At 42.3% G+C, this 26,044-nt stretch overlaps 1 protein-coding gene across 2 annotated transcripts in view; it reads left to right on the plus strand.

The window, feature by feature from the left end:
• The window catches only part of CREBBP (CREB binding protein), a 136,970-nt gene that overhangs the window by 88,067 nt on the left and 22,859 nt on the right, over window positions 1-26,044 (plus strand). For both annotated transcript variants that reach the window (XM_069487007.1, XM_069487008.1), the window contains 14 exons: window positions 1,268-1,510; window positions 2,823-2,925; window positions 3,247-3,393; window positions 4,521-4,638; window positions 5,199-5,370; window positions 5,717-5,761; window positions 7,820-7,944; window positions 8,787-8,975; window positions 10,603-11,022; window positions 13,034-13,213; window positions 14,057-14,246; window positions 18,936-19,054; window positions 20,442-20,681; window positions 21,112-21,200. In XM_069487007.1, coding sequence (XP_069343108.1) covers window positions 1,268-1,510; window positions 2,823-2,925; window positions 3,247-3,393; window positions 4,521-4,638; window positions 5,199-5,370; window positions 5,717-5,761; window positions 7,820-7,944; window positions 8,787-8,975; window positions 10,603-11,022; window positions 13,034-13,213; window positions 14,057-14,246; window positions 18,936-19,054; window positions 20,442-20,681; window positions 21,112-21,200 — 2,380 coding nt within the window. The remainder of the gene's footprint in view (window positions 1-1,267; window positions 1,511-2,822; window positions 2,926-3,246; window positions 3,394-4,520; window positions 4,639-5,198; window positions 5,371-5,716; window positions 5,762-7,819; window positions 7,945-8,786; window positions 8,976-10,602; window positions 11,023-13,033; window positions 13,214-14,056; window positions 14,247-18,935; window positions 19,055-20,441; window positions 20,682-21,111; window positions 21,201-26,044) is intronic.

Raw genomic sequence — 26,044 nt, forward strand, 5'->3', positions numbered from 1 at the left:
CCTTTGGAATGGAGTTTTGTTTTGTTTTGTTTTTTAGACAGAATCTCACTCTGTTTCCCCAGCTAGAGTGCCGTGGCGTCAGCCTAGCTCACAGCAACCTCAAACTCCTGGGCTCAAGCAATCCAACTGCCTCAGCCTCCCGAGTAGCTGGGACTACAGGCATGCACCACCATGCCCAGCTAATTTTTCTATATATATTTTTAGCTGTCCATATAATTTCTTTCTGTTTTTAGTAGAGACGGGGTCTTGCTCTTGCTCAGGCTGGTCTCGAACTCCTGAGCTCAAACGATCCGCCCACCTCGGCCTCCCAGAGTGCTAGGATTACAGGCGTGAGCCACCGTGCCAGGCCTGGAATGGAGTTCTTTATGTTGACCAGTTTTCCGGTAGTCTCGTGGGCTGAGCCAGCGAGGCGGGGCAGTTGCCCTGCAAGCCACTAGAGCCTACTGGGTAGTGGGAGCTGATGAGGCCACGTGAGGCATGAGGCAGTTCCTGAGTGTTAGTGTACTGAGGTGGCACCTGGATAAATGAAAACTCAGGCAGATTTGCCAGGCCGCACTCTGTCCCTTAATCTCACCCAGGTCAGTCAGTCAAGTACGGTATTTCTTGACCAGCGTCATGTGGCCGGAGAGCTCAGCATGGTGCTTTCCTGTGTAGGAATCTTGTAGGAAAGGCTTGTTGTTAATGCTGTCATTGTCTGAGTAAGTTTCGAGGAGTTATGATTTTGTTATTTGGAAGATCACATCATAGCTTTGTTAATAAAAACTGACCTACCAGGTATCCCCTCCTCTTCTGCCATGGCTAATCCCTCTGCCCTGTGCGGGCCAGCAGTGCAGGGCGAGGACACCGCAGAGGGGCGCTCCTCGTTCACCTCCCAGGTGGCTGCTGGCCCCCAGCAGCACTTTCCCTTGTCACACATGCATCGCTCCCTGGAACTGACTTTTTAGGAATCTCTAGACTTTAATACATGCTAATTTTTATGAAGTGATCTCTGAGAGATTTTATGGCCTGTTGTACTCTAAGATAGAAACTTAAATTTTCTCTAGCTTTTTGTTCCTCAGCTACTGCCAGGCAGAATAAATGTGAAGAATAGAGTTTTCTTTCCTTTAGCCCAGCTCCTTTCTTGATAGCTTTGTTTTAGTGCTTTGTGAGCTATACATGTGTAGTCTTTCGGTAAATTTTTATTTTATTTGTTTCTCAGTTTTTAAGTCATTTGTGGGCTTATCCTTTTACTTACCTTGTTTATTTGTCTCTTTGTTTGTTGTTGTAGCCATCCTGGGGTCTCCAGCTAGTGGAATTCAAAACACAATTGGTTCTGTTGGCTCAGGGCAGCAGAACGCCACTTCCTTGAGTAACCCAAACCCCATAGACCCCAGCTCCATGCAGCGAGCCTATGCTGCTCTCGGACTCCCCTACATGAACCAGCCGCAGACGCAGCTGCAGCCCCAGGTTCCTGGCCAGCAGCCAGCACAGCCTCAGCCCCACCAGCAGATGAGGAGCCTCAACCCCCTGGGTAGGTGGAGAAACTCTCAAGACTCCTTTGTCCACATACAGCCTGCAGAAGACGCCGCACACTGGAGCCCAAGGCAGTTTGCAGTTACTGTTTTTACTTCTGATTCAGTGGTTGAAATAAAAACCTTCCAGGAAGGAGCTAACATTTCTGATACAAGGAAGATGTTACATGCTTATAAAAAGAATTAGAGCAGCATTTGTGTTGCCTGCTGCACCAGCTTTGTGCATTTTTCACAAAGGGACGTGTCTTATGATTCAGAATGTAGAATCTCACAAGTTAGGATTATGGTTGGACCACTTGGGTCAACTCTCACCATTTATTTTATGGAGAGTTTGTGAGTGTTCTCCCAGTTCCTAGCACCTCTTGGTTACGATCCACCCCGCAACTGGGAGTGACCAGCCTGGACTTGGGCGGCTTAACAACAGGAGTTTCAGAAACTCTCGCTTGTCTCAGGCTTCTAGATATATCAGCACTTGTTGTTGTCACCCAAGCCATTATCTGCCAGCCTTTGGTCATTAGCTCATACATCTACACAGCTTTCACCGTTTTTGCAAATTGTTCCTTAATATTTTCCTTTAAATTGACACAGTTTTTTAAAACTTAGGCTTAAGCTGAGCAGTGATATTTGCAAAGTCAAGGCTTGTTGTATTAGTTTTGTTCTTATCCTAACAGGTTAATGAGTACTTTTCACTTAAAAATGATTCTTTAAAAAAAAAAATGACCAATTAAAATCATCTCATTTGTTGCTTTTTAGAAAACAACTACCCTAATGATTATCTAATTAATCCTGGCCATGAGACTGGATTGAAGTCCTAAGACAAAGTTCTAATCTAACTCCACCCCTATGGATGGTATAATTTAGGAGAAGAATGTTAACCTTTCTGAATTCCAACTTTTTCTTATTTTAATATGAATATTGTAGACAAATTGACCTATATTTTTCACCTGCACTTTCTATGATTTTATTTTATGATACGCAAAAAAAACCATAATGATACAAAGGTCATAGTTGTTAGGTGTGATATTAATGAAGCAGAATCAAAGTTTGAGGCTGCAGATGGGTTGTTCATTCATAACTTTTTCCATAGCCATGGAGTAGCCTCCACGAACATGCCTGGTTTGGCTTACAGAGCAGGGTGGGAAGGAGCCGACACTGGATTTGTACAAGTCAGTTACCATTACTAAAGAGACTGCTCCCAAGTTCCTGCCATACTGTTTATTATTACAACTTACAAGAATCGCTCATTTATGTGGTGACATGTTGTTTATCTAGGAGTTAGTTGGTTGATTTCTTTTCTTTCTGTCCTTAAAGGAAATAACCCAATGAACATTCCAGCAGGAGGAATAGCAACAGATCAGCAGCCACCAAACTTGATTCCGGAATCCGCTCTTCCAGCTGCCCTTGGGGCCACAAAGTAAGATCTGGGTTTCGGTTGGCTCCTCTCTGAGTGACCTCTGGACACGAGTGGGCTGGAATCACACACAGCTCTGTGATGCTAAATGTGTGACAGAGGAAGTAGTTTAAATGGGGCAGTGGGTGTGGTGAATGCTGTTTTTCTTCTCTTTTTGTTCGAATTATAAATGTAGAACAGGTAGTAGATTAAACATAGTTTTTTTTTTGTCTTTACATCACTTGCCTCCCCTGACTTAAACTGTTTTAAGTCATGTATGATTGAAGAAGAACCTTATTTGAGTCACTTCAGCAGATGGATGAAGTATTCTTATTTCCCCCTTAGCCCACTGATGAACGATGGCTCAAACTCTGGGAACATCGGAACCCTCAGCACTATCCCTACAGCGGCACCTCCTTCCAGCACTGGCGTTCGCAAAGGCTGGCACGAACACGTCACTCAGGACCTCCGGAGCCATCTAGTGCATAAGCTGTACGTACCCACGCCCACCCGTTATTCCCATCTTGTGGCTGAAGGCAGTGTAACAATTTTAAAGTTTCACAGATGTTTGATTTTGTTCTTAAGTCACCCCTTGGCCCCCAGGTGACAGTACCCTAAGAGCTAACAAGAGTCACGTGCTTGTTTTAGGGAGCCCCCCCCACTACTGGTAGAGCTCTAGTGCAGAGATTCATGTGTCCTCGTGTGGGCAGGGGTGTCAGAGGGTGCTGGTGGCTCTGCACTGCAGAGGGGCAGTAACCTACACTCTGTGTAACAGAGGCAAAGGCCCCCAGTGCAACCTGACCTTCGTGAGGTGGCCAGAATTAGTTCAAGAGCTTTGCTTCATTTTGTGGCTCAAGATTATAGTTGTGAGGACCCCTAAGAATTGGGGAAGTTCGGGATTAGTGGGTACAGATGACGTGACAGTGCCACTGTACAGCTAGTTAACATAACAGAAAGTTAACAGTTGACTTTCTTGAGCTAGTTTTCTTAAATTGAAGATGAAGTTAACCAACTAGATTCCCTTTGAGTTATTTTACCTTCCTTTTTTTTCTCGTTTTCTTGCCTGGGCTGGAGTGCAGTGGCATCGTCATAGTTCACTGCAACCTCAAACCCTTGGGCTCAAGCTATATCCGCCTGCCTTAGCCTTCTGAATAGCTAGGACTACAGGCATGCACCACCACACCTAGCTGATTTTTAAATTTTTTTATAGAGACAGGGTCTCACTGTTGCCCAGACTGGTCTTGAACTTCTGGGCTCAAGCAGTCTTCCCGCCTCAGCTTCCCAAAATGCTAGGATTACAGGTATGAGCCTCCATGCCTGGATCAAACTTTTTTGTAATACATAGTTTAAAACTTAGGAATTTGAAATCATATTATTCTTGAAATGACCCAGCACACCTTTGTTAATAGTAAAATATTAGTGTGTTTGCTGTGTAGATGAGTGGATAGGTCAAGATTGTTTCCAGGGAGTGACTTCATTGTGTGTTTATATACCAGGCAAGAGAGATTTGGGATTTCTCTCAACACTGTATAGCCACCCTAGGTAGATGATCCTTGTTTTGTAGTTCTCATTTACTGCATTGAATGAAATTGGATTGATAGAATGTGTTGTCCTTTCAGTGTCCAAGCCATCTTCCCAACACCTGATCCTGCAGCTCTAAAGGATCGCCGCATGGAGAACCTGGTAGCCTATGCTAAGAAAGTGGAAGGGGACATGTATGAGTCTGCTAACAGCAGGGTAGGTGGCCATACAGTGTGTTGCAGCCTGTACGACACCTGCAGTAGATAGAACTGCATCTGTCTGGTTGGTTGTCCTGAAAAATGGTAATCTGTGTAGTTGGGGAAGACGCCTTACCTTGAGGACACTAACCAGGGAGACTTCCCAGATAAGACATGAGATCCCTGCGTGACTCTCTTGGTTAACTACAAGTGTTACCACTACAGTAGTAAATGGGGGGTTTACAATTGTATTATGTCCATGGAGTATACTTTTCACAGTAGGTTTTTTTTAATAATGCTTGTATTATTGCCAGCATCAGTGAATAGCCAAGAAGAGGTTCAATTGTGGAATGAAATGTAATATGCATTTAGTACCTACTGTTGGATAAGTCCCATAAAGACTTCACTAGTTCACTAGGAAGTCAGCAAGATTTTGGGCTTTTGATTTATTGGATGTGTCGAATATTTCCTTTGCCAGTGCATTTAATAAAGAAGTTCATTAGTTTGTTAGAACATATAAAACAGATCATTTGCTTTTATAGTTTTAGCTGCTTAATATTGAATGTTATTTCCTTTTAGGATGAATATTATCACTTATTAGCAGAGAAAATCTACAAGATACAAAAAGAGCTAGAAGAAAAACGGAGATCGCGTTTACATAAACAAGGCATCTTGGGGAACCAGCCGGCCTTACCAGCCCCAGGGGCCCAGCCCCCTGTAATTCCACAGGCACAGCCTGTGCGACCTCCAAGTAAGGACTTCATTTCCTTGTACCAACCCTTAGCTTTGCTTTGTTTTTCTTCTGTATTTGGGCTGTATTTCTAAAAATGTGGAATTACGGTCTCTGAAAGCCTGCCCTTTGGGAGCTATTTGTTGGCAGTGGCCGAGACCACCTGCCTTGGGCTGTGTTGTGATGCTGCATTTCTCTCATGGGAGGACCCTTTAAAAGGTGCGCTGGCATCAGAACGCAAGTGCTTTTGGACCTGTTGACTGTTTTTCCCTTTAAGTTTGAAAGTCCTCAATAGGAAATTCTTTATTTCTAAATCAAGGCTTATTTTAAATAACCAGGGTTGGTTTGTTTGTTTTTGCCATTCTAGATGGGCCCCTGCCCCTGTCAGTGAATCGCGTGCAGGTTTCTCAAGGTATTTAACTATTTATTGTGAATCATATTTTAGTTTAACACTCAATAGCCATAACCTTTATTGTTTTTTTTTTTTTCTCTTCTTCCCCTGTGTATTTCTTTGTAATCGTTTCTTCTTTCCATTCCTTTTTGCTGATGAGCAGAATTGAGTTCTGCAGGTAGTATGAATCTTATAGGTAAGATCTCCGTAGAGATCAGAAATAGAATTTAGCTTTTTTTTTTTTAAATGGGGGTGTAGTGACATTGCTCTTAGGAAGCATCGAAAAAAGAAGCATTCTAGATTGGGGGAGGAAGCACTTCTGAATGCCTAGAAGGAGAATCGTGCAACCCGGTCCTGTGGCAGTGAGCACCTGCAGGGTATGGGGGCACAGGTGCAGTGGCTTCAGGAGAATGTATATATGGAGATCTCCCACCAGATTGGGGTGGCAGCAGCTGTCTAAACCTTTAAGAGTTCTTTCTCAAGTAGAGATTCTATGGTTTTTGCTTGGTTGAAGCAGTCATTTTTGTTTTGGGGGAGGGGACATTTGAAAGCCTTGCTGCTCTTGACGCATTGATACCTGAGCAGTAGAACATTTTTCCAGGGTGCAAAATAAGGTGGTGACGTTATCCAAAAGATTCTAAGGAAAGAGGCCTTGCTGTGGTGTGATGAGTAGTTTGGGGGAAGAGAAGAGATCGTTTTAAAAGTTTGGTCTTATTGCATGCTGAAAAAAGACATGGTAGCTGAAGTGATATTGTGGAGAAAACTTTTTAGGAACTTGTTTTGAAGGACTGGACTTGATGGGTAAAAGAAATTAAGTCAGAGAAATGGAGCCTTAGGAGAGTGGCTGAATGCTGTGTTGAGGATTGGCCTAGGGCTTTGGTCTAGATAGGAAGATGCTGCTTGTTTGGGATATGATGAGACAGCTGTTTAACAGTGGAATATTAAAAGAGATGTTTTCTAGGGAAGCACTTACCAACCCCCCTTACCAGTACCTCTAGGTCTGGGTAAATACAGATTGCTTTAAGTACTAGTACATCGCTTTAGGATGTCTCTTAGTACATCCTTTTATTTAGTTAATAAAATTCTCAAGAAGAGGGGAGACTTTTATATTACAGGCTCCCTGGAAAGTCCTCCTGGCCTGCATCGGCACCCGGTTATTTGAGGATGACATTTCTGGGTAGTCTTGAAGATAGTGCTCAGTGAGGCAGATACTCTTTGAGCCTTCTCACGGCTACAACAGTGCTAAGGCAACACCTCCCAGAAATTCTCTCAAGGATTCTATTAGATTCCAGTGTTGGTTCTGAGACTCACTTGAGCCAACGTTTATTTAGAGCTCAGAGTTTGCAGAATATTATTGGAAAATAGAACTAGACACCGTGGTCTGGAGACACTTACTGGCCAATGAAGTCTCTTTCAGTCGTGTGACATTCCTGCAAACTACGGGAGGCTGGGGTTGAGAACTGCTGGCCCTTGGGTACTTCCAAATGCTTAAAGTGCTTGCAAATTAAAACAATGTTTAGAGTCTTAGCACAGATTCTAACAATAAACATAAACCCAGCCAAGGAGCTTGGAAGCCTGGGATGATGGGACCCAGCTGCTCCAAAAGGCTTCGGGTAGGGGTGTGCTCAGAAGCTTGCCCGGGTCTTAGGAAATGTCTCTTCTGTAGAAGGGGGGCTGGGGCACTGTCCTGGCAGGTTGAGCCTCGTTCCTTCATGCCACCTCCTCACCCCCTTTGTTGCTTCAGTGCCTTGTACAATGTGCAGCCTCCTTGGTCAGCTCTGCCCCCGCCTTGCTGGCACTCGCTCCCTGCTGGTTTTACCTGACCCTCTGCCTCCATGTCCTCCACCTTCCCTAGCACACCGCATACCACCCTTACCACCACCACGTTGGTGCCATTTTCCCTGGATATGGGAAGGTCTGTTACTTAACCATCTTCTCTGATTAATTGGCTGATTTCCTTTCAGTTGTCTATGTTGCATATGTGTTCCATTTTACTTTACTTAGAGTTTATTTGATGAGTTGTAATTTTGTTTTCCTGTGGGTGCTTTTCCTAATGAACCATTATGGGTACATTTACAGGGATGAATTCATTTAACCCAATGTCCTTGGGGAACGTCCAGTTGCCACAAGCACCCATGGGACCCCGTGCAGCCTCCCCAATGAACCACTCTGTCCAGATGAACAACATGGGCTCGGTTCCAGGGGTAAGTGCTGCTCCTTTCCTTAGCTGTGCTGCTGAAAGCCCTCACTCCCACGTGGAACCTTCTCTAAGCAGTGAACCTTCTCCTGTATCGTCTCCAAGTCCTCTGGTTCTTGTTCCTTTGAATTTGGGTTGTGCTTTATTTCCTTTCTCTATTTTTTTAAAGTGAGATTTATTCAGAAACTATAGAAAGTCTACTCCACAGAGCAGAAGCAAGTTCTCCCTGCAGAAGAGAACCAGCCCCGTGGTTCCTGTTGCCTTTGTATTTAAGCAACTGCTTCATTATGGGCTAAACAAGGGGAGGAATATTCATGGCAGGGGTGGTATTTCTGTACCACATCTCTCTTTTTAAAAAATTTTCATTAATATAGTGAGAATTATTTGACCGTTATTTGTTTTTATTGGAATAACAAATTCATAGGCCTTTGTGGCTTTGAGAGAAGATAGGAGTTCTGAGGATGAAGTAGGCAGCTCGAACACGTGGCCCAGGGGGACTGTCAGCACCTGTGGACTTGAGAGCTTGCTCTCTGTGGCTGCTTTCCAAACACTTGAGAGACCTAATAAAAGGCATGTTTAAACTTTATAGCATGCTACCAATTTCTACTTAGAGGACAATTTGAAGTTGGCTCATTTGAGAGACTGCCTGAGAAAGTGTGCAGAGTGCCTAGGGGCCAGGGATTTCTTAGTGAGTGGTGGTCCCTTCCCTCGAGGATGGGTAGGATTGCGCCCTGTGCTTTGTATCCTCTTGGGTTGTGAGGCCTTTGGTCTTTCTGGTTGCACCCTTCATCTTGAAGACTGTCCCTTGACTTCTGAACTGCAGCTGTCATGGTGCTTGTTGTCTTATAGATGGCCATTTCTCCCTCCCGAATGCCTCAGCCTCCAAGCATGATGAACACGCATGCCAACAACATGATGGCCCAGGCTCCCACTCAGAACCAGTTCCTGCCGCAGAACCAGTTCCCATCATCCAGCGGGGCGATGAGCGTGAACAGTGTGGGCATGGGGCAGTCGGCGCCCCAGACAAGCGTGGCGCAGGTACTGTGCCCTGCTGGGACTGTGGTCACCAATGTCCATGTAGCCCCAGCTTCCTTCGACATTAGCCTGTCTTATTTTATGGAAGGTAGAATTTGGGAACACACAGTTCACTTTTATGTATCACGGTCTCTCTATTTTTCCCCACTTTGTCCTGTAATTTTTGACTTACTTGAAATTCCTCTTATCCTCTCTGGGTGCAGTACATGCAAAAGTGGAATGGATTGTGATTTTTTTGGTTTGTGGGTTTTATGTTTTGACCTTTGAGTGTTTAGTTGTTTTGTTTTATTTTTTGTTTGTGTATTTTAAATTCTAAGTTTAACATGTGATCCTGAGAGACATCGGGATTTTAGAAAGGGAATAAGAAAGGTCCCATGAGTTCACTCCTGATGATATGTTTGTGTGTCCTGTTGCCTGTCTCTCAGCCGCCCAGGTGAAGTCAAGCTAACTGAGTCATTTGAGTATTTCTCTTCTTGTTGAATATGTTTTTAATTATTCAATCTAAAGCTGAAGAAAACTATTTGCCATTCATTTTGCTGCTTTTTTCTGCTTGTGTTAATTGTAGTTAATCAGATTGCAACTATATACAAATTTTACATGTATTTAAAGCAGGTCAATCTTCTGCAAAAGATAAAATTCATGTCTTAATTTTTTAACATGAAGTAATGCTGAATAAGTCATTAAATGTATTAGATTTACTCACTAAATAATTATTAATTCTTAATTTTCCATAATATCTCATTTTTCTAGAATAAGGATTAGCAAACATTCTGTTAAGCGTTCGGATGATAAATATGTTCAGCTTTGTGGGCATACAGTCTTGGTTTTAATTATTCGGCTCTATTGTTACAGTACAGAAGCAGCCACAGACAGTACATACATATATGTGGCTATATTGCAATAAAACTTTATTTACAGAAACAAGGAGCTCGCTGCATTTGGCCCATAGGCAGCAGTTCTACTCTAGAACACTGATTCAGAATCATTTTTTAAAAGATCCACGAATAATTCTGAAATGTCTCCCCAGTGAATAAACACTGCAGTGAAACATTTCAGTGTTTTAATAACTAACTTTAAGAAAAGATATACTTTTTTCTGTGGTGTAAGCTATGGATGAATGTTACAGAACATGAAGCTAACAAGCTGAGTAAATGAAAACTAGATAGCCCCCATACCCATGGTTTTACTTTCCGAGGTATCAGTTACCCACAGTCCAAAAATATTGAATGGAAAATTTCCAAAATAAAAAATTCATAAATTTTAAATTGAGTGCCATTCTGAGTTGCATGATGAAATCTCACTCTGTCCCGCTCCGTGCTACCCAGCATGTGAATCATCCCTTTGTCCAGAATTTCCACCCTATAGACACTACCTGCCTGTTAGTCACTTAGTATCTGTCTCGGTTATCAGATTAAAGAATGAGGAACATTTGTAGTGTTAACTTTATTGGAAAGTATACCTTATTATAAGTGTACAGCTTGATGAGTTTTTGCAAACAGAACATTCCCGTGAAACCAACAGAACTCATCAAGAAACCACGATTAGATTTCCATACATTTGATTCTTCAAATCTATTGTCAATTTTCAAATGAGGGAGATAATTTTAACTCACTCTGTTTGTTTCTGGTAGGGGCAGGTACCTGGTGCTGCTCTTCCTAACCCTCTGAACATGCTGGGCCCCCAGGCCAGCCAGCTGCCTTGCCCTCCAGTGACACAGTCACCCTTGCACCCGACGCCACCTCCTGCCTCCACGGCTGCTGGCATGCCGCCTCTCCAGCACCCGACGCCACCTGGGATGACTCCTCCCCAGCCAGCAGCTCCCACTCAGCCCTCAACTCCCGTGTCGTCTTCCGGGCAGACCCCAACCCCTACTCCTGGCTCAGTGCCCAGTGCCGCCCAGACCCAGAGCACCCCTACGGTCCAGGCAGCAGCCCAGGCCCAGGCAACCCCGCAACCTCAAACCCCGGTCCAGCCCCCGTCTGTGGCTACCCCTCAGTCATCGCAGCAGCAGCAGCCGACGCCTGTGCACGCCCAGCCTCCTGGCACGCCGGTGAGCCTCTCGGTCTGCTGTCTTCCAGCCAAGACTTGTAGATGATAACTTTCCCATAAAAATGTTCTGTCATGAGGTTGCTGCAGCATCTTGGTACAACCTCAAAAAGTATCTGTACCGGCCGGGCGCGGTGGCTCACGCCTGTAATCCTAGCACTCTGGGAGGCCGAGGTGGGTGGATCGCTCAAGGTCAGGAGTTGGAGACCAGCCTGAGCAAGAGCGAGACCCCGTCTCTACTAAAAATAGAAAAAAATTATATGGACAACTAAAAATATATATATAGAAAAATTAGCCGGGCATAGTGGCGCATGCCTGTAGTCCCAGCTACTCGGGAAGCTGAGACAGGAGGATCGCTTGAGCCCAGGAGTTTGAGGTAGCTGTGAGCTAGGCTGACGCCACGGCACTCACTCTAGCCTGGGCAACAAAGTGAGACTCTGTCTCAAAAAAAAAAAAAAAAAAGTATCTGTACCCTAATAGGACTGTGATGAGCTGTGTTTTATTTCCAGTAGGGGGTTCCAGAGGCTGTATTTGGCAGGGCGTGACTTATGATTATTCTCCCAGTTAAAGAAATTTACAGAAATCAGTAATTATAAAGAAATCATACGTGGTCTTATGTAGTTGAGGCTTCTTTTGTTTTTTTGTAGTGACAGGGTTTCACTGTGTTTCCCAGGCTGGACTTGAACTCCTGGCCTCAAGTCATCCTCCTACCGAGGCCTCCCAAAGTTCTGGGATTACAGGCATGAGCTACCACACCCGGGCACACGTAGAATTTTTTAACTTTATAAGGAACCATTAACTGTCCTAGATTGATGTCTTCCAAGTTTATAGTAGTTTTTCTGCTAATGTTTTGTGGGTTTGGTAAACTGCCACGCTCCTAATGGTATGTCCTTTGACCTGATCTGTCAGCCACAGACCAGGTTAGTGCTGCCTGTGGCTCATACCTGCCTGCTCCTTCATCGGGGTGGAAGTGAGGTGATGTGGCGGATCACAGCTTTGAGCATGTCTGAGGCCTGCCTCGGTGCCAGACTTGGAACCTTCTAGTCTGGACTGCTTTTGCGGACCCGGGCCCCAGACTGCGCTCATCCCTTCCACACTCCTCCCCCAGGTTTCACTGAAATCTTAGTATCCGTTTTCTTATCAGTCTACCTTAGACCCCTACCTCCTGAAATATGTTAACTTTATTCTTACATACCGAGGCTATTTGGGTCACACCATCAAATGTTCAAGGAAGGGGCCACGTGTGGTGGCTCATACCCATAATCCCAGCACTTTGGGAGGCTGGAGCAGGAGGATCGCTTAAGGCCAGGAGTTCAAGATGTACTGAGGATGTTTATTTATTAAATGTCCAAATTAATCCCAGGAACCCCAAGATGACATTATTCATATTTTTCCACAGGGGACTGTACTTATTTATCCTTATTCTATATTTTTGTCTTTAAATAAGATCCCTTTGTAACTTTATGTTATCTTTTGTTTGTTTACTTAAAACTCCATCGGGCAAGACTTTGCAGGTTAAGAATTCTCTTAGTGGTTCCTTCTCTGAATGTATGCAGATTGCATGGTCCCCACTGTTCCTGTAGCTGACGTGGCTAATTATACACCATTTCCATATTGGCACTTGATTCCCCTCCCTTCATATCTGCTTAGACATTTATAATTCAGCCTTTATGATAAACATTAGCAGCCTTACTGAACAAAATTAATTTTAAAATAGGAGGTTCCATGACTTAGCTAGAAAACTTTGAGAAAGTAATTTTATATCAAAATTTTTAAAGCTCTGTCCTTCCCTCTCTGAATTCTTGGCAAGAAGTGAGTGGTACTTCCAGCTGATGGGGACTTCCTCTAAAACTCACTCCTGTTTTAACTTCTATTCTTCAGTTCTCTCAAGTAGGGGTGCCTAGTAGGTTAGTATTAAGAAATGTTTACAAGAAATTGTAGCTTGGATGAGTGAAAGAGTGGGAGGTCATTATATTGTCTGTTTACAGAGGCGAATGATTTGGGTTTCCTCACAGCTTTCCCAGGCAGCAGCCAGCATTGATAACAGGGTCCCCACCCCCTCCTCGGTGGCCAGCGCTGAAACCAACTCCCAGCAACCAGGACCCGATGTGCCTGTGCTGGAAATGAAGGCTGAGGTCCCGCCCGAGGACACGGAGCCTGACCCTGGCGAATCCAAGGGGGAGCCTCGGTCTGAGGTGGGTGCCAGGCCTGGGGTGAGGCGGTGGCCATGTGTGGAAGCTCTACCCTGGCAGTGCCGGGGGTCTGCATGGATGTCCCTGGATTTTGTTTTAATATTCTGTGTGGTGTGACTTCAAGTGGCAGTGTGTTAAAAACAGATTGGTTATTCATTTTAAAATACAAGGTATGGATTTATTTTATTTTGCCAGAAATGAAGAGCACTGGCTTATATTTTAAATGTTTGAATCTTCCAACGACCTTCTCTTTAATGTTCTTCATTCATTTCTAGTTCTGCACAGGTAGACTGCAGAAGGGGTGGCGGATTCGTTTACTAATTAACCTGTGGCAGAAGCTGAAAACTGGCAGACCATGGGCAGGATCTAGCCTGTAAATGTGTTTTGTTTGGCCCACACAGTATTATAAAAATCAGGAAATTGCACATAAAACTCTAGATTTTTGGCTTTTCTTAAAAAGTGAGAAGCCTTCAGCATTGTGCTTGCATCCCTGTGTGACCGCAGCCTGGTTGTGATCACCAGCTGTGGCCGTTCCGGTGGGACACTGGCTCTCCAGTTAGCCAGAGTCTCCACTACTCCTTGCTGTCTCACACCACACCTCCTGCTCTGAGCAAGGGCTTCTGATCCTGTTTCAATTTTCAAAGAGATTCTTATTCCAAGTTAGAAATATTTATCTGCGAGAGTACTGAGCATGTGTAATTTTCTAAGCACTTTTACATTTAAACATTTTCAAATTTAGGACTGATTACACAGTACTTGTATCCGAGTGCCTCACTGGACACCAGTGCTCGCTTCCTTCTTCTGACAGGGAAGAGGAATGGTAAATGCAATTTTGTTTTTCTCCAGATGATGGAGGAGGATTTACAAGGATCTTCCCAGGTTAAAGAAGAAACAGACACAACAGAGCAGAAATCAGAACCGATGGAAGTAGATGAAAAGAAACCTGAGGTGAAAGTGGAAGCTAAAGAGGAAGAGGAGAGCAGCACTAACGGTACAGCCTCCCAGTCAACATCTCCGTCACAGCCACGCAAGAAAAGTAGGTCTCTTTTACACTTACCGACCTGTGCTGCTTTTCCATTGTGTTATGAGTCCACACGGAGGATTAAAAGCTAAAGCAAACAAGTAATCCCATCTCCGTTATCTTCCTTATCTGCCATTCCCCAAGTTTTACCTCTTAGAAATGGACTCCAGCCCCGTGACCCACAGGGTTTATAGTGTGAATGAAACACCAAGCTGCGGCTCCGAGGGCTCCCAGAGTATAGGGCTGTCTTCTGAGATGGCACCGGCTGGGGGCCCAGCGTTGAAAATGTGTCTGAGTCCTTAAACGGGCTAAGAAGTTTGTGCTTTACTTGGCAAGATGTGAAGAACCAATGAAGTATTTGAATAGGAAAATGACCAAAAAGCTGTGATTTTAGGAAAATGATCATTATAGCAGCACATATGTGTACCAGAGATGGTAGGTTTCCACTGATGCAATTAGGAAACAGAGTCGGGGCAGTGGAGTGAGGGCAGTGCCTAGCGACCTGTGCAGCAGGATGGGGCAGTGGAAGGAGGCAGGAAGCTGTGGGTTCTGAGAGGTGTGGAGTAAGCCAGCCTTGAAGTGGAGTTGAGTGGAATCCGTTTGAGATGTGTCCAAAGTAAGGAGGTAACAGGGTGTTGGAAAACTATCAAGTGACCCTTAGAAATGTGAGCTGAAACTCAGAAAGTTCAGGGTTGCAGGCAACACATTTGAGAAAGATTACAGAGCAGCGTCAGAGACTGAGACTGCAGTTGTGCAGGACTCTGGAGGTCATGGAGTACAAGCCTCAGACCTCATTATGCTCTTAAGAATTGAGGACCCTAGAGAGATTTTGTGTGGATTACTTATCACTGTCTATTCTATTAGAAATTAAAACTGAGACATTTTAAGATATTTAATTTATTTAAAATAATAAATCTGTTACATAGTACCCATAAGTAATGCATTTTTATTAAAAATAACTTTTCTAAAATAAAAAGAGTGAGAATAGTGACATCATTTTACAATTTTTCAACTCTTTGAAGGGAGTTAAGGAAACAGCTGGATTGCACATCTGCCTCTGGTGCACTTTGTTGCGATAATGCTGTTTGGAAGTATATGAAGAGAATGCAATCTCAGATGAGTAGTTGATAAAGGGAGTATTTTAATGACTCTGTCAGGTAATTGTGGATGTTCTTTGATACTGTACCAAAATTCAACAAGAGAAGGTTTCTAAAAGGTTAGTAGCAGCATGGAACCTAAATGTATGCACTGGATTCTTCGTACTCTGTGACATTAGAATCCACTGGACTATGTTATACTTTGAATGGATCTTTTGTCCTTGGGTGATTTTTGTTTTGTTTTTCTGACACTATCCTTTGGTCCTGTGGAAAATTTTTGTTCACTGAGTTATGCAGATTTTTCATCCTTGTTAATATCACCATCAGTTTCTTCAAACAAGTGTTACAAGTTTTGAGAAGCTGTCAAGCTTATGAGGCAAATACAAGTTTTCCAAAACTCTTAATTTTTGACGAAAGCCCAGATTTTATCCTTGAGACACATACTGTCAGTTGTCCTTGAAGTAACTGGCCGTATTCGTTCATATTTGAGAAAATGTCTACCACACACCGTCAGAACTAGGCACTACTTCAGCTCTCGATCCCAGCACTCACACAAGTGCTGTTTCCCAAGATGGCCATTGTATGCAGGGCACGTGCTTTATGCAAACATCCCATTTCGTCACACAGAATAAAAGACATGGGCTGGACACAGATGGTGGCTCATGCCTCTAATCCTAGCATTCTGGGAGGCTGAGGTGGGAGGATCGCTTGAGCAAGAGTGAGACCCCATCTCTACTAAAAAAAGGTAGGAAAAAAAAAATTAGCCGGGCAACTAAAAATAGAAAAAAGTAGCTGGGCATGGTGGCATGCACCTGTAGTCCCAGCTACTCAGGAGGTTGAAGCAGGAGGATCGCTTGAGCCCGGGAGTTTGAGATTGCTGTGAGCTACACTGACGCCACTGCACTCTAGCCCAGGTAACAGAGCAAGACTCTGTCTCAAAAAAGAAAAAATAAAAGATACATACCAGTACCAAAGGTGGAGATTTAATAAAAGTAATACTTTTTACTACCTCATCAAGGGTATCTTTCTCAAGTGTGGCTGGCATTTTTTTCTCAGAGTGCGCAGCAGCAGCAAAGAATGTTACACTGAGTAGAGTTTGATGCCTCTGCCTTTCTTTTTTTTTGGTTTTGTTCGTTTGTTTGTTTGTTTGTTTGTTTTGCTAAGATGTCAGCAGTTTTACTCACCGTTACTTTTGCCCCATCTATGCAAATAGCAACATGTGCAAAAGGCAGATGATGACTTGGTGTTATTATGAAAATCATTTTAGGATTAGTAAAATAATTTTGATGTTACAGACCCATAGAAAGGGCCTAGGACAGTGCTAGAACTTTCTGCAGTGATGGAAATATTCTATATCTGTGCTCTCAGTGTGGTAGCCACCAGCCACTTATGATTCTTGAGCACTGAAAATGTGACAAAGGTGACTGAGGAAATGAATTTTTTTATCTTACGTAATACTGCTTCATTTAGATTTCAGTAGGTATATATGGCTGGTGACTGCCATATGAGACAGCACGAGGGTCTCCAAGGGGTCCGTGAACCATTTTGAGAACTGCTGATGTGGCACACGGTCCTAATTGAATGGAGAAGGTTTTGAGGCCAGAGAGGTGGGGTGACAAGCTCCACTGTACTCCACACTAATTGGTAACAGAGAATATGATTGAAATACAGCTTCTGACTTTTACTTCAGCTCATCTGGAGTCTTATTACATAAATGTAGTGGTTTAAGACAGGAGTTTGAAAATGCTTTTCTCAGCATAGGTTTTAGCCATTGTGTAATGAATGAGTGAATGAATGGATGGTCAACCACCAAAGTGACACCCATTAAGGCCCTTTCACATTTGATTGCCACCGGGGAGAAGATAGGGTTTAGAGCAGGAGTCGGCAGACTTTTTCTGTAAAGGGCCGGGTAGTCCACGTTTTAGGCTTTGTGCCTCATAATGTCTGTGTCACAACTGCTCAACTCTGCCATTGAGCAGAAGCAGCCATAGATCATCTGTAAATGAATTAGCATGGCTGTGTGCCAATAAAGCATTATTTTTGGAGACTAAAATTTGAATTTTGTGTAATTTTCATGTGTCATGAAATACTCTTTTCTTTTTTTCCCAATCATTAAAAAATGTAAAATCCATTCTTGGCTCTCAGACCAGAAAAAGGCAAGCAGCTGGCCAGATTTGGCCTGTTGGTCATAATTTGCCAACCCCTCATCTAGGGGAATGAAAAGCTGTTCATTACATAATTATTTTCTTGTAAAAAATTATTCAAAGAACACCAAGTGCTACTTCATCTCTGTATAAAACAGAATACAAGAGGAGTTAGCAGGAAGCAAGGGTGTACATGTTTCCAACACTACTGGAGGGCACATCTGCTCACTAGGCCTGGCCTTTGTGCTTTGTGTGCTTGGGGAGTGCTGCGTTTGGATTTTTACCTTCTCACCCAGATCTCAAGCAGCAGTCTGAGGTCTCAAGCATCCAGGTATCCCAGCGAGGAGGCAGGGTCTGCTGGAGGTTGGTCAGGAAACCCAATCAGTCCCTGGCTGAAATGGGAATAAACTCTGGGGAAACTTCTTGGCGCTGCTGTTTTCATTTCTAGAGTGAGGGTGTTAAGTTGGATTTCACCTTTAACCTTTACTTTCACCTGATGGAAATCAGATGGTGCCTTCCAGAATTCGGCAAGTTAGACCACCCCTACCCCAGACAGAAATGACGATGGGCCCATATACCAGATGCATGCTACTTCCCAGCTGGAACTTTAAGTGTTACCCTGTTTTAATCTGATTTTTAAATTGTGGTTTACCACATATCTGTTGTAGAAAGTCTTTTCAAGATACAAATTCACATCACTATGACCTAAGTCAGCAGAACTCCTTAGACGGATTTGCCTCGTCTTTTTACTATGCGAAAGTGCATTTGAGCCACATGGGGGCATGACACACCGACTGCTAATTCACCTGCCTCCAGCACTGAAGAGTTTTGTATTTGGCATCCAGTGTTTATTTTTGTATTGGTGACAACAGAAAGTGTAGTAGGAAATAGGATGGCTAAGGGGTTGGAGAAATTGGCATTGGTAAATATGGGAGGGAACATTACAGAAATTTTTAGAAAAGTACTTATTTTTATAGCTCTGTTACTGTATACATTGTTTATGAGGTTGTAATTCAAAACAGTTTGTCTCAAGCAGCCTCAGTTTAATTCAGCCAAGGACAGAAAAGTTTCATCAGAGGATTTTTTAAGGTCCCTTCCAGTGAAATGGCTTTATTTGCTACCCAGTTTGATCATTGAAGCAGATTTGGAAGTTAGCTTTATTTTCTATTTCAGCAAATTTTTAATGTTGGAAACCCTTTCATTGAAGAAGCACACTTCTCAGTGTCGTATTTTGCCTTAGGACCTGAATACAATTTTTTAAACACTAACACCACTGTTCTTTCAGAATCACTGAATTACGGCTTTAGTCCGGGGACTCTTGTGATGATGGGCGAGAGCCCCTTGAGTGCCTTGGAGGTGTGTGGCTGGAGGTAGCAGCAGCTGGGCTTCCGTTGTAAATGTGATGTAGGACGGGCCTGAGCACCTTCTACATGGTGTCTTTTCTTGATGTTTTCTGACTGCAGTCTTTAAACCAGAGGAGTTACGCCAGGCCCTCATGCCGACCCTAGAAGCGCTGTACCGACAGGATCCAGAGTCCTTGCCTTTCCGGCAGCCTGTAGATCCCCAGCTCCTAGGAATTCCAGTAAGTTAATGTATTATATTGACTTATGTTAATAAGTAAAAATATATTGGCTGTTGTCTGTCAACGATTATCCATGGAAACGTTTGTTTATTTCTTTCAATTTCACCATCAGTGGAGCCCCAGGTCCGAGGAGGGGCACAATAAGGTGGGGGAGCATGCACAGGGGCTCCAGGCACTCACTTTAGCCTGGGCCCCTAGGGCCTCACTTTATATTTGGGGCTTTGGGTAAGCCTTTGTCTAAAAGGAGCAGCTTAAAGAATTGGTGAGTGTCAATTACAAAACACTTTGGTCTCTCTGATACTCTTGGGTAGACTTGCAAAGGCCTCAAGGACCCAACAAATTCTATTCAGTAATAGTTACTAAAGTTCTGTGTTTACGTTTATCTTGGAATTTCATTTCTGCTTGCTAGGATCAAGAGCAAATCTCTAGTCTGGCGTAGTGGCTCACCCCTGTAATACTGGCACTTTGGGAGGCTGAGGTGGGAGGATCACTTGAAGCCAGGAGTTTTAGACCAGTCTGGGCAATAGTAAGACCCCATCTCTACAAAAAAATAAAAAGAAATTAGCCAGGCGCGGTGGTGTGAGCCTGTAGTTTCAGCTATTCAGAAGGCTTAGGCAGGAGGGTCACTCAAGCCCACGAGTTTGAGGCTGCAGTGAGCTATGATCACTCCATTGCACTCCAGCCTGGGTGACAGAGTGAGACCCTGTCTGGGGAGGGGTAGGGGAGGGCAGTGAGTCTCTAGAAATACACATTGTATGATAAATTTGTTCACTGTTTTAATTCAGTGAATTAAAATCTTTATTTTTAAAATTTTTTATTAAAAGTATCTTTTAACATTATATTTTCTTTAACTTTCCTTTGAAGTAATTTGATCATACTTGAAAATATTGGGCCAGGTATGGCGCCTCACGCCTGTAATCCCAGCACTCCAGCACTGTAGGAGGCCCAGGTGGGATTATCACTTGAGGCCAGGAGTTTGAGACCTGCCTGGGCAACATAGTGAGACCCTGTCTCTATAAAAGAAAAAATTAGCCAGGTATGGTGGTGGCACCTGTAGTCCCAGCTACATGGCTGAGGCAGGAAGATTGCCTTTGTCTGAGAGTTTGAGGCTACAGCGAGCTGTGATCTCGCCACTGTACTGTAGCCTGCGCTACAGAGTCAAGACCCTGTCTCTTAAAAAAGAAACGAAAAAATTGTTTAATTTTTAACATGTAAAATCAGAGGAAAAAAATTTTTTTTTTTTTTTCAATTCCCATTTCTTACTGTTGGGAACAGAAGTTCTTCTGGTACTTTCTTATTTCTAATGTATTTTAGCGTAAAGCTGCCAAATAAGGCTGGCATTTGGAATTTGAGGTATCCCCTAGACTGAGACCATTTTGTTTTTAAGGATTATTTTGACATTGTGAAGAATCCCATGGACCTTTCTACCATTAAGCGGAAGCTGGATACAGGGCAATACCAAGAACCCTGGCAGTATGTGGATGATGTCTGGCTTATGTTCAACAATGCCTGGCTCTATAATCGTAAGACGTCCCGGGTCTATAAGTTTTGCAGTAAACTCGCAGAGGTCTTTGAGCAAGAAATTGACCCTGTCATGCAGTCCCTTGGATATTGCTGTGGACGCAAGGTACAGTTTTAAGTTTTTTTGGAAAGTGAATTTTCCTGATTAATACAGCCAAAAAGGGTGTTACACTAACATGAAAGACTCAACGTTCTGACCACACTGTGTGCTGGCATGTACACACATGCAGTATGATCTCTCCTAACATGGTCGGTACCCACAGAAGCAGTGTGATGGGTGCTGACGGGGATGCCTTGGGTAAAGCATTTCTGACTGCCCTTGTGTCTGTTTCATATGTCTGTGATACATGTCTCCTAAAGCCAAAGCTACACTAATTTTGTCACAGTTTATCCCAAAATGTCTTTCAATAGTTACTAAAATTGTACTAGCAGAAGTAATGTACTAGCTAAGTCTAACTCTGTGGTGGACTAGAACATTACAGGACAGTCAATGGAATATATTTTTATATAAAAGTATTTCTCCTTTGTTTTTGCAGTATGAGTTTTCCCCACAGACTTTGTGCTGCTATGGGAAGCAGCTATGCACGATTCCTCGAGACGCTGCCTACTACAGCTATCAGAATAGGTAAGCACCGAGCAGTTCCCTGTGTTGTGGGGCAGAATCAGAAGGTCTTAGAGCAAGGCATGCTCATCTCGTGGTAGCCCAGGCACGTTATTTCTTTCCTGAAGTTCCAAAAAAAAAAAAAAGTGCTTCTTAGTCACTCAGATAGGCCTGTGGTCTCTTAATTATAAAGTGTATGTTTATAGTGTAAAAGTTTAATCTCAAAACCACTTGCCACACTACTTATATTAGGCACATTCATTCTTAAGGCAGTTTTTCTCACATGTAACCCTGTAAGCAAGAGTCTGAAGTTGAGAGTAACTCTAATGATGGTTGACATGCCGTTTTTTTTTCTAAATACAAGTAGAAAGTTTATTTGGGCCAAGCTTGATAATTGCAACCTGAGAGCATAGATTCAAGTTGCCCTGAATGTACACTCCCAGTCTTTTTCAAGATACTCGTAGAGTAGAAAACTTGTATTTTACTGTTCTGCCTGCATATATTTGCCTAGGTTAATTTGGCCTGATCAGTCTGAAGCAAAGACAGAAAGACATGCATGAGTGCTGCTTCCTTCAAAAAAGAAAAAAAGTCTATGATTTTTGTTTTAATTATTTTTATATTTTAAATTAGCAGCACAATACAAAATGAGATCTGGTGTTTTTATTGAGTTCAAGAATAACCCTCCTATTATCATATGGCTATTTCCAGGTTTTGTGAGTGGTGGATCTGCTTGAGAAATATTTGCTATTCTTTTGGAATATAAAGATAGCTGAAGAATAATCTCCTGTCTTAAATAGAGGGAGAGTGAAAATATTTTTTGTTGTTGTTCCCCACACAAATACAACTTAAGTGGCCGCGTTTGCCGTAGCATGAGGACATCATGCCTTGAAGCCCAAGCTATGACTCTTGGTCAAACTCAATAATGTTGCCTCCCGTCATGAACCAGCAACTGGACTTTATGTGACCAAGACGGAGCTCCGTGCCTAGTCTTTGTCTTTAGGTTCAAGTATAAAATGTCAGCATTAGGGTTTGCTGTTTGGATTATTTTGTTCTTGTTTAGTCATAGTAATTGCATATGTTCTAATAGTTCAAAGAAGATAGAGGACTTTTTGTTACTTGTTCAAAGGTACATGCACAGATCTGAAAAATTTGGAAATTTGCAATGATTTTTCCTCCAATTGTGTTTTTTAATCCTTTTAATTTTTTTTTCAAAAGACTAACCATGTTCAAGATAACACCCATCAAAATCCCATTTTTTTAAAAAAAGAGCTCTTGACACAAAAACGTCTCAAGAAAACGTTTCTAATCCTCTCCTGGCCCACTTAGTCTTTCCTAATACTGTTAGAGTAGTGAAATGCTGATGCATGGGGGAGAGATGGACCCCAGAGAGCATCTCTGCTGGAAGTGTAGCCTGTACGACTGTCCTGCTGAAAATAGTGTAACATTTGGAGTCCGATTTCTGTCTGAACTTCCCCTTTTTTCAATGGAAGCATTGTAAGACAGAGTTTGAAATGATAGCATAGTCCTTCACAGTGGGATCCCCCAACAGTGACTTGGTGTTGTCCTGGAAGTTCTGGCCCCTCCATTTGGTTTTAGTCATGTGACCTTCAGCACATCCCACAATGTATTAAGTTTACCCTTGTCCACGATATAGAGTTAGTAACATCTTCCCTGACAGCCTCATGTTGTCAAGTCCCCACTGAAATAATGAATAGGAATGCACTTGGAAAACTGGGTGTGCTGAGTAAAAAAGTTGTTATGATGTCTTAAGAGAACAGATTAACATTTAATATTAAGTATACCCTAAAAACATGCCACCTCCAGGCTATGTTGCCCAACACAGTTTTGGTCCAGAAGGAGGAACAGATTTGCCACTTCTCTGAAATGTTTGAGGCCTTTCATAGTTGGTTTCCCTGTTCCTAGGCCCTTTGGGACCCTGCCTTTGCTGATTTGCACAGATTTTGGCCATATAAGTTGAGAGGAATTAAAGTTCAATAGAATTGATATGATCAGGGTGTCACTGATGGAACGTAGACATAGGACCATCGTGAAAGTTCTGAAACGTCAAATTTTATTTCTATATAGAACTTCATTTTTAGTAAACAAAAGTAATATATTTTCTTAAGAGTGGGAATGCAAGTAAAGGAGTTCTGTTTTATTAATGATACATTTTAAAAGCGTAAGCATGCCTCTCAGCTGATTTCACAGGTGTGTTCTGTAGAATACCGTACTTGAGTAGACTAACATGTTGTAATTCTGAGAAAGCAGTGGCCTAATTCTACAGTGAAGAACATTTTAACTGCTTACATTCTTATTTTCAGTTTGACTATTTATGAACACTGTGGTGTTCTTATGAATAATTGTTTGGGCACTTATAGTCCTAAACTGTTTGGGCACTTAGAATAATAGAAAATGTTACAGACCATTTAAACAAGTGAAATTCTAATATATAAACTAGAGTATAGTTACATTTTCACTTGTTTCCATACTTTGAAAATTTGAAAGTAACTCATGTTGGGAAAACTGTTCTAGAGCTTTTCCAGTTAGTATCTATAGATAATATCCCAGTTATTCAAATACAGTGATATGGTATTTAAAACAATCTGCATTTGAAAACTTACTCCATATATTAAATTACCCTTACAGATAAACTGTGCAGTTACATTGTTCTAACTTTAGCAACCCAGATAAGCATCATCATGGGATTATGTGAAGTATTTCTCCTTTGCAATTCCATATTCATCAAACTGCTTCCTTCACGCAGGCTCTTAGAGTTGAAGAGTGAATTTCTGAACCTTTATGTATTCCCAGGGAGAATAAAGTTTGGACTAGGTAATAAGATAGGGGCAGTCTGGCATTAACATCTTCCTCTGGCAGTGCTTTGGGACAGACGCTGGAGTCTAACACTCTGTCCCTCCTGGTTTCTGACGTTAGAGTCTCCGGGGTGGGTCACACTGAGAGACCTTTGGTTTCCTTGACCCTCTAGGGGCTGCCATTCTGCCGTTAGTGCTTCCTTCTGTGTCAGTTTCCTCTGTGGGAGAATGATAGGTTTACGGTTCTTGTTTCCGAGATGTTGCTCAGGTTGGTGTTCTGCTTGAATAAAAGCAAAGAATTTGTCCAGGGTTTTAAAACCATTTAGACTCAAATGTGATTATCATGGTAATTTCATTTCAAAATATGTTCAACAGTCCTCTTCTAGCTGTCCCATAGCACTGCGTGTTTGTATTGTGAGTGGAACACTCAATTCGGAGTTTTATTTTTAAAGGGGAAATATCTGGCGTCGGAATGTCTTTTGAGCATTGTTTTGGTTGCCAATGAATTGGTTTATCGTTTGTGTACTTGAATTCATTCTTGCTATTGATGACCGTGCCCTCCTGAACAACGAAATTCTTTTCAATACAGGATTTTAAGACTCCATAAGAATATTTATAAAACAGTGAATGGCCAAAATGTTGCTGTAGTTCATTCAGAAACAAACAAACAAACAAAAAACCGTTAATCTGCCTATTCCTGGTCAGAGTTTTTAATCTTGGCAGAATTTATTAATTGAGTTAGTCCCAAATAAATTAGTCCCAGCAAGAAACTTTCATTACTTCATTTGTTATCCACAATGAATCTGTCATATTCCCCATCAGCCAAATTCGAAGAATTGGATAATCTTGAGATGTTGTGCATGCTCTGAAGTTTTATGCTTTAAAATTGCTACATGTGTTTGGTTAGTGACATATAACAGACAAATGCTCAGCATACTAAATTAAGATTAGAATTGGAACTTGTGGGGGACCTGCCCTAGTGATGACGAAGACAAACTGGCCATGCGGTGGCCGTGTGTGTGTGTGCGTGGAACTGCAGCTGCCCTGCCCCGTTCCACACTTGGTGGCTCAGCGTGGCACTCCAAGTCTCATCACAGTGTTTCAGTACTAATCCTTCCTGGCACCTTGTAGACGTAGTTTTGAGCACTAAACCTCGTTTCATTGTGCTGCCGCCGCTGCCTTACGCTCATTCTTTTCGCCTGTATACTTCATCTCCATTCAGCCTGTTTATTTTTACAGTATTCCTGTGTACTCATCTTGTTCTATGCAGCGTCAGCCTGCATTTTTGTTGATTTCTCATTTATGTCCTTTCCAAACATTTAATCGTTTTTATTTTGATTGTTCTTATTTGATAGCTTGAGCCCTGGCTCTATATTATCTTATGAGAAATTGGGGTGATGGATAATTTCTCAAATGCAGATTGTTCTTTAAAGATTAACTTTCTAAATTTGCTTAACTTGGATTGTCACCAAGTCAGAACAGTCATTCACTAAGTATCTCAGATTGATGAATGATTGGTCCCAGCACCAAAAATCTCAAATCAAAGCTTAGAATCGAATTTTCGAAGTCTTTTAAGATTGTTCATGGATTTGCATATATTGTATTGTTTATACAATATATCACAATTTTTTTTCTCTATATATTCTTATTGATAAATGGCTGGAAAGTCTTTGACCCTGATTACATTTCTGTTCAATGTTTGTCTAGAATATGGATTTGGTTTCATTTGTATGGTAACACAATTAACTGAGTGATTAACATGAGAAAAATAACAGGAAAAAATTAAAACCAGTTCTGGGTGCTCAGCATTTTCATACATTTAAAGATCTGGCTTAATACTGGAAATAAAATCTCTGAATTGCTGTCAAGCATAAATTTTCCATTTTGAAAAATAAAGCTATTTCGGTTTAAATTGCTTTTTTAAGACCTTTTGTCAGACTGTTTTGTTCAAGTAAATTTTTTCGTCTGAAACCCTGGAGTTATATTTTACTTTCTCTGAGTAGTAACAAAATTCAGATTCCCAAATTTAGGCTCCATGCAATTCTAGTATTAACA

This window comes from Eulemur rufifrons, chromosome 14 (genome assembly GCF_041146395.1).
Source record: "Eulemur rufifrons isolate Redbay chromosome 14, OSU_ERuf_1, whole genome shotgun sequence".
In the NCBI taxonomy this organism is placed as follows: domain Eukaryota; kingdom Metazoa; phylum Chordata; class Mammalia; order Primates; family Lemuridae; genus Eulemur; species Eulemur rufifrons.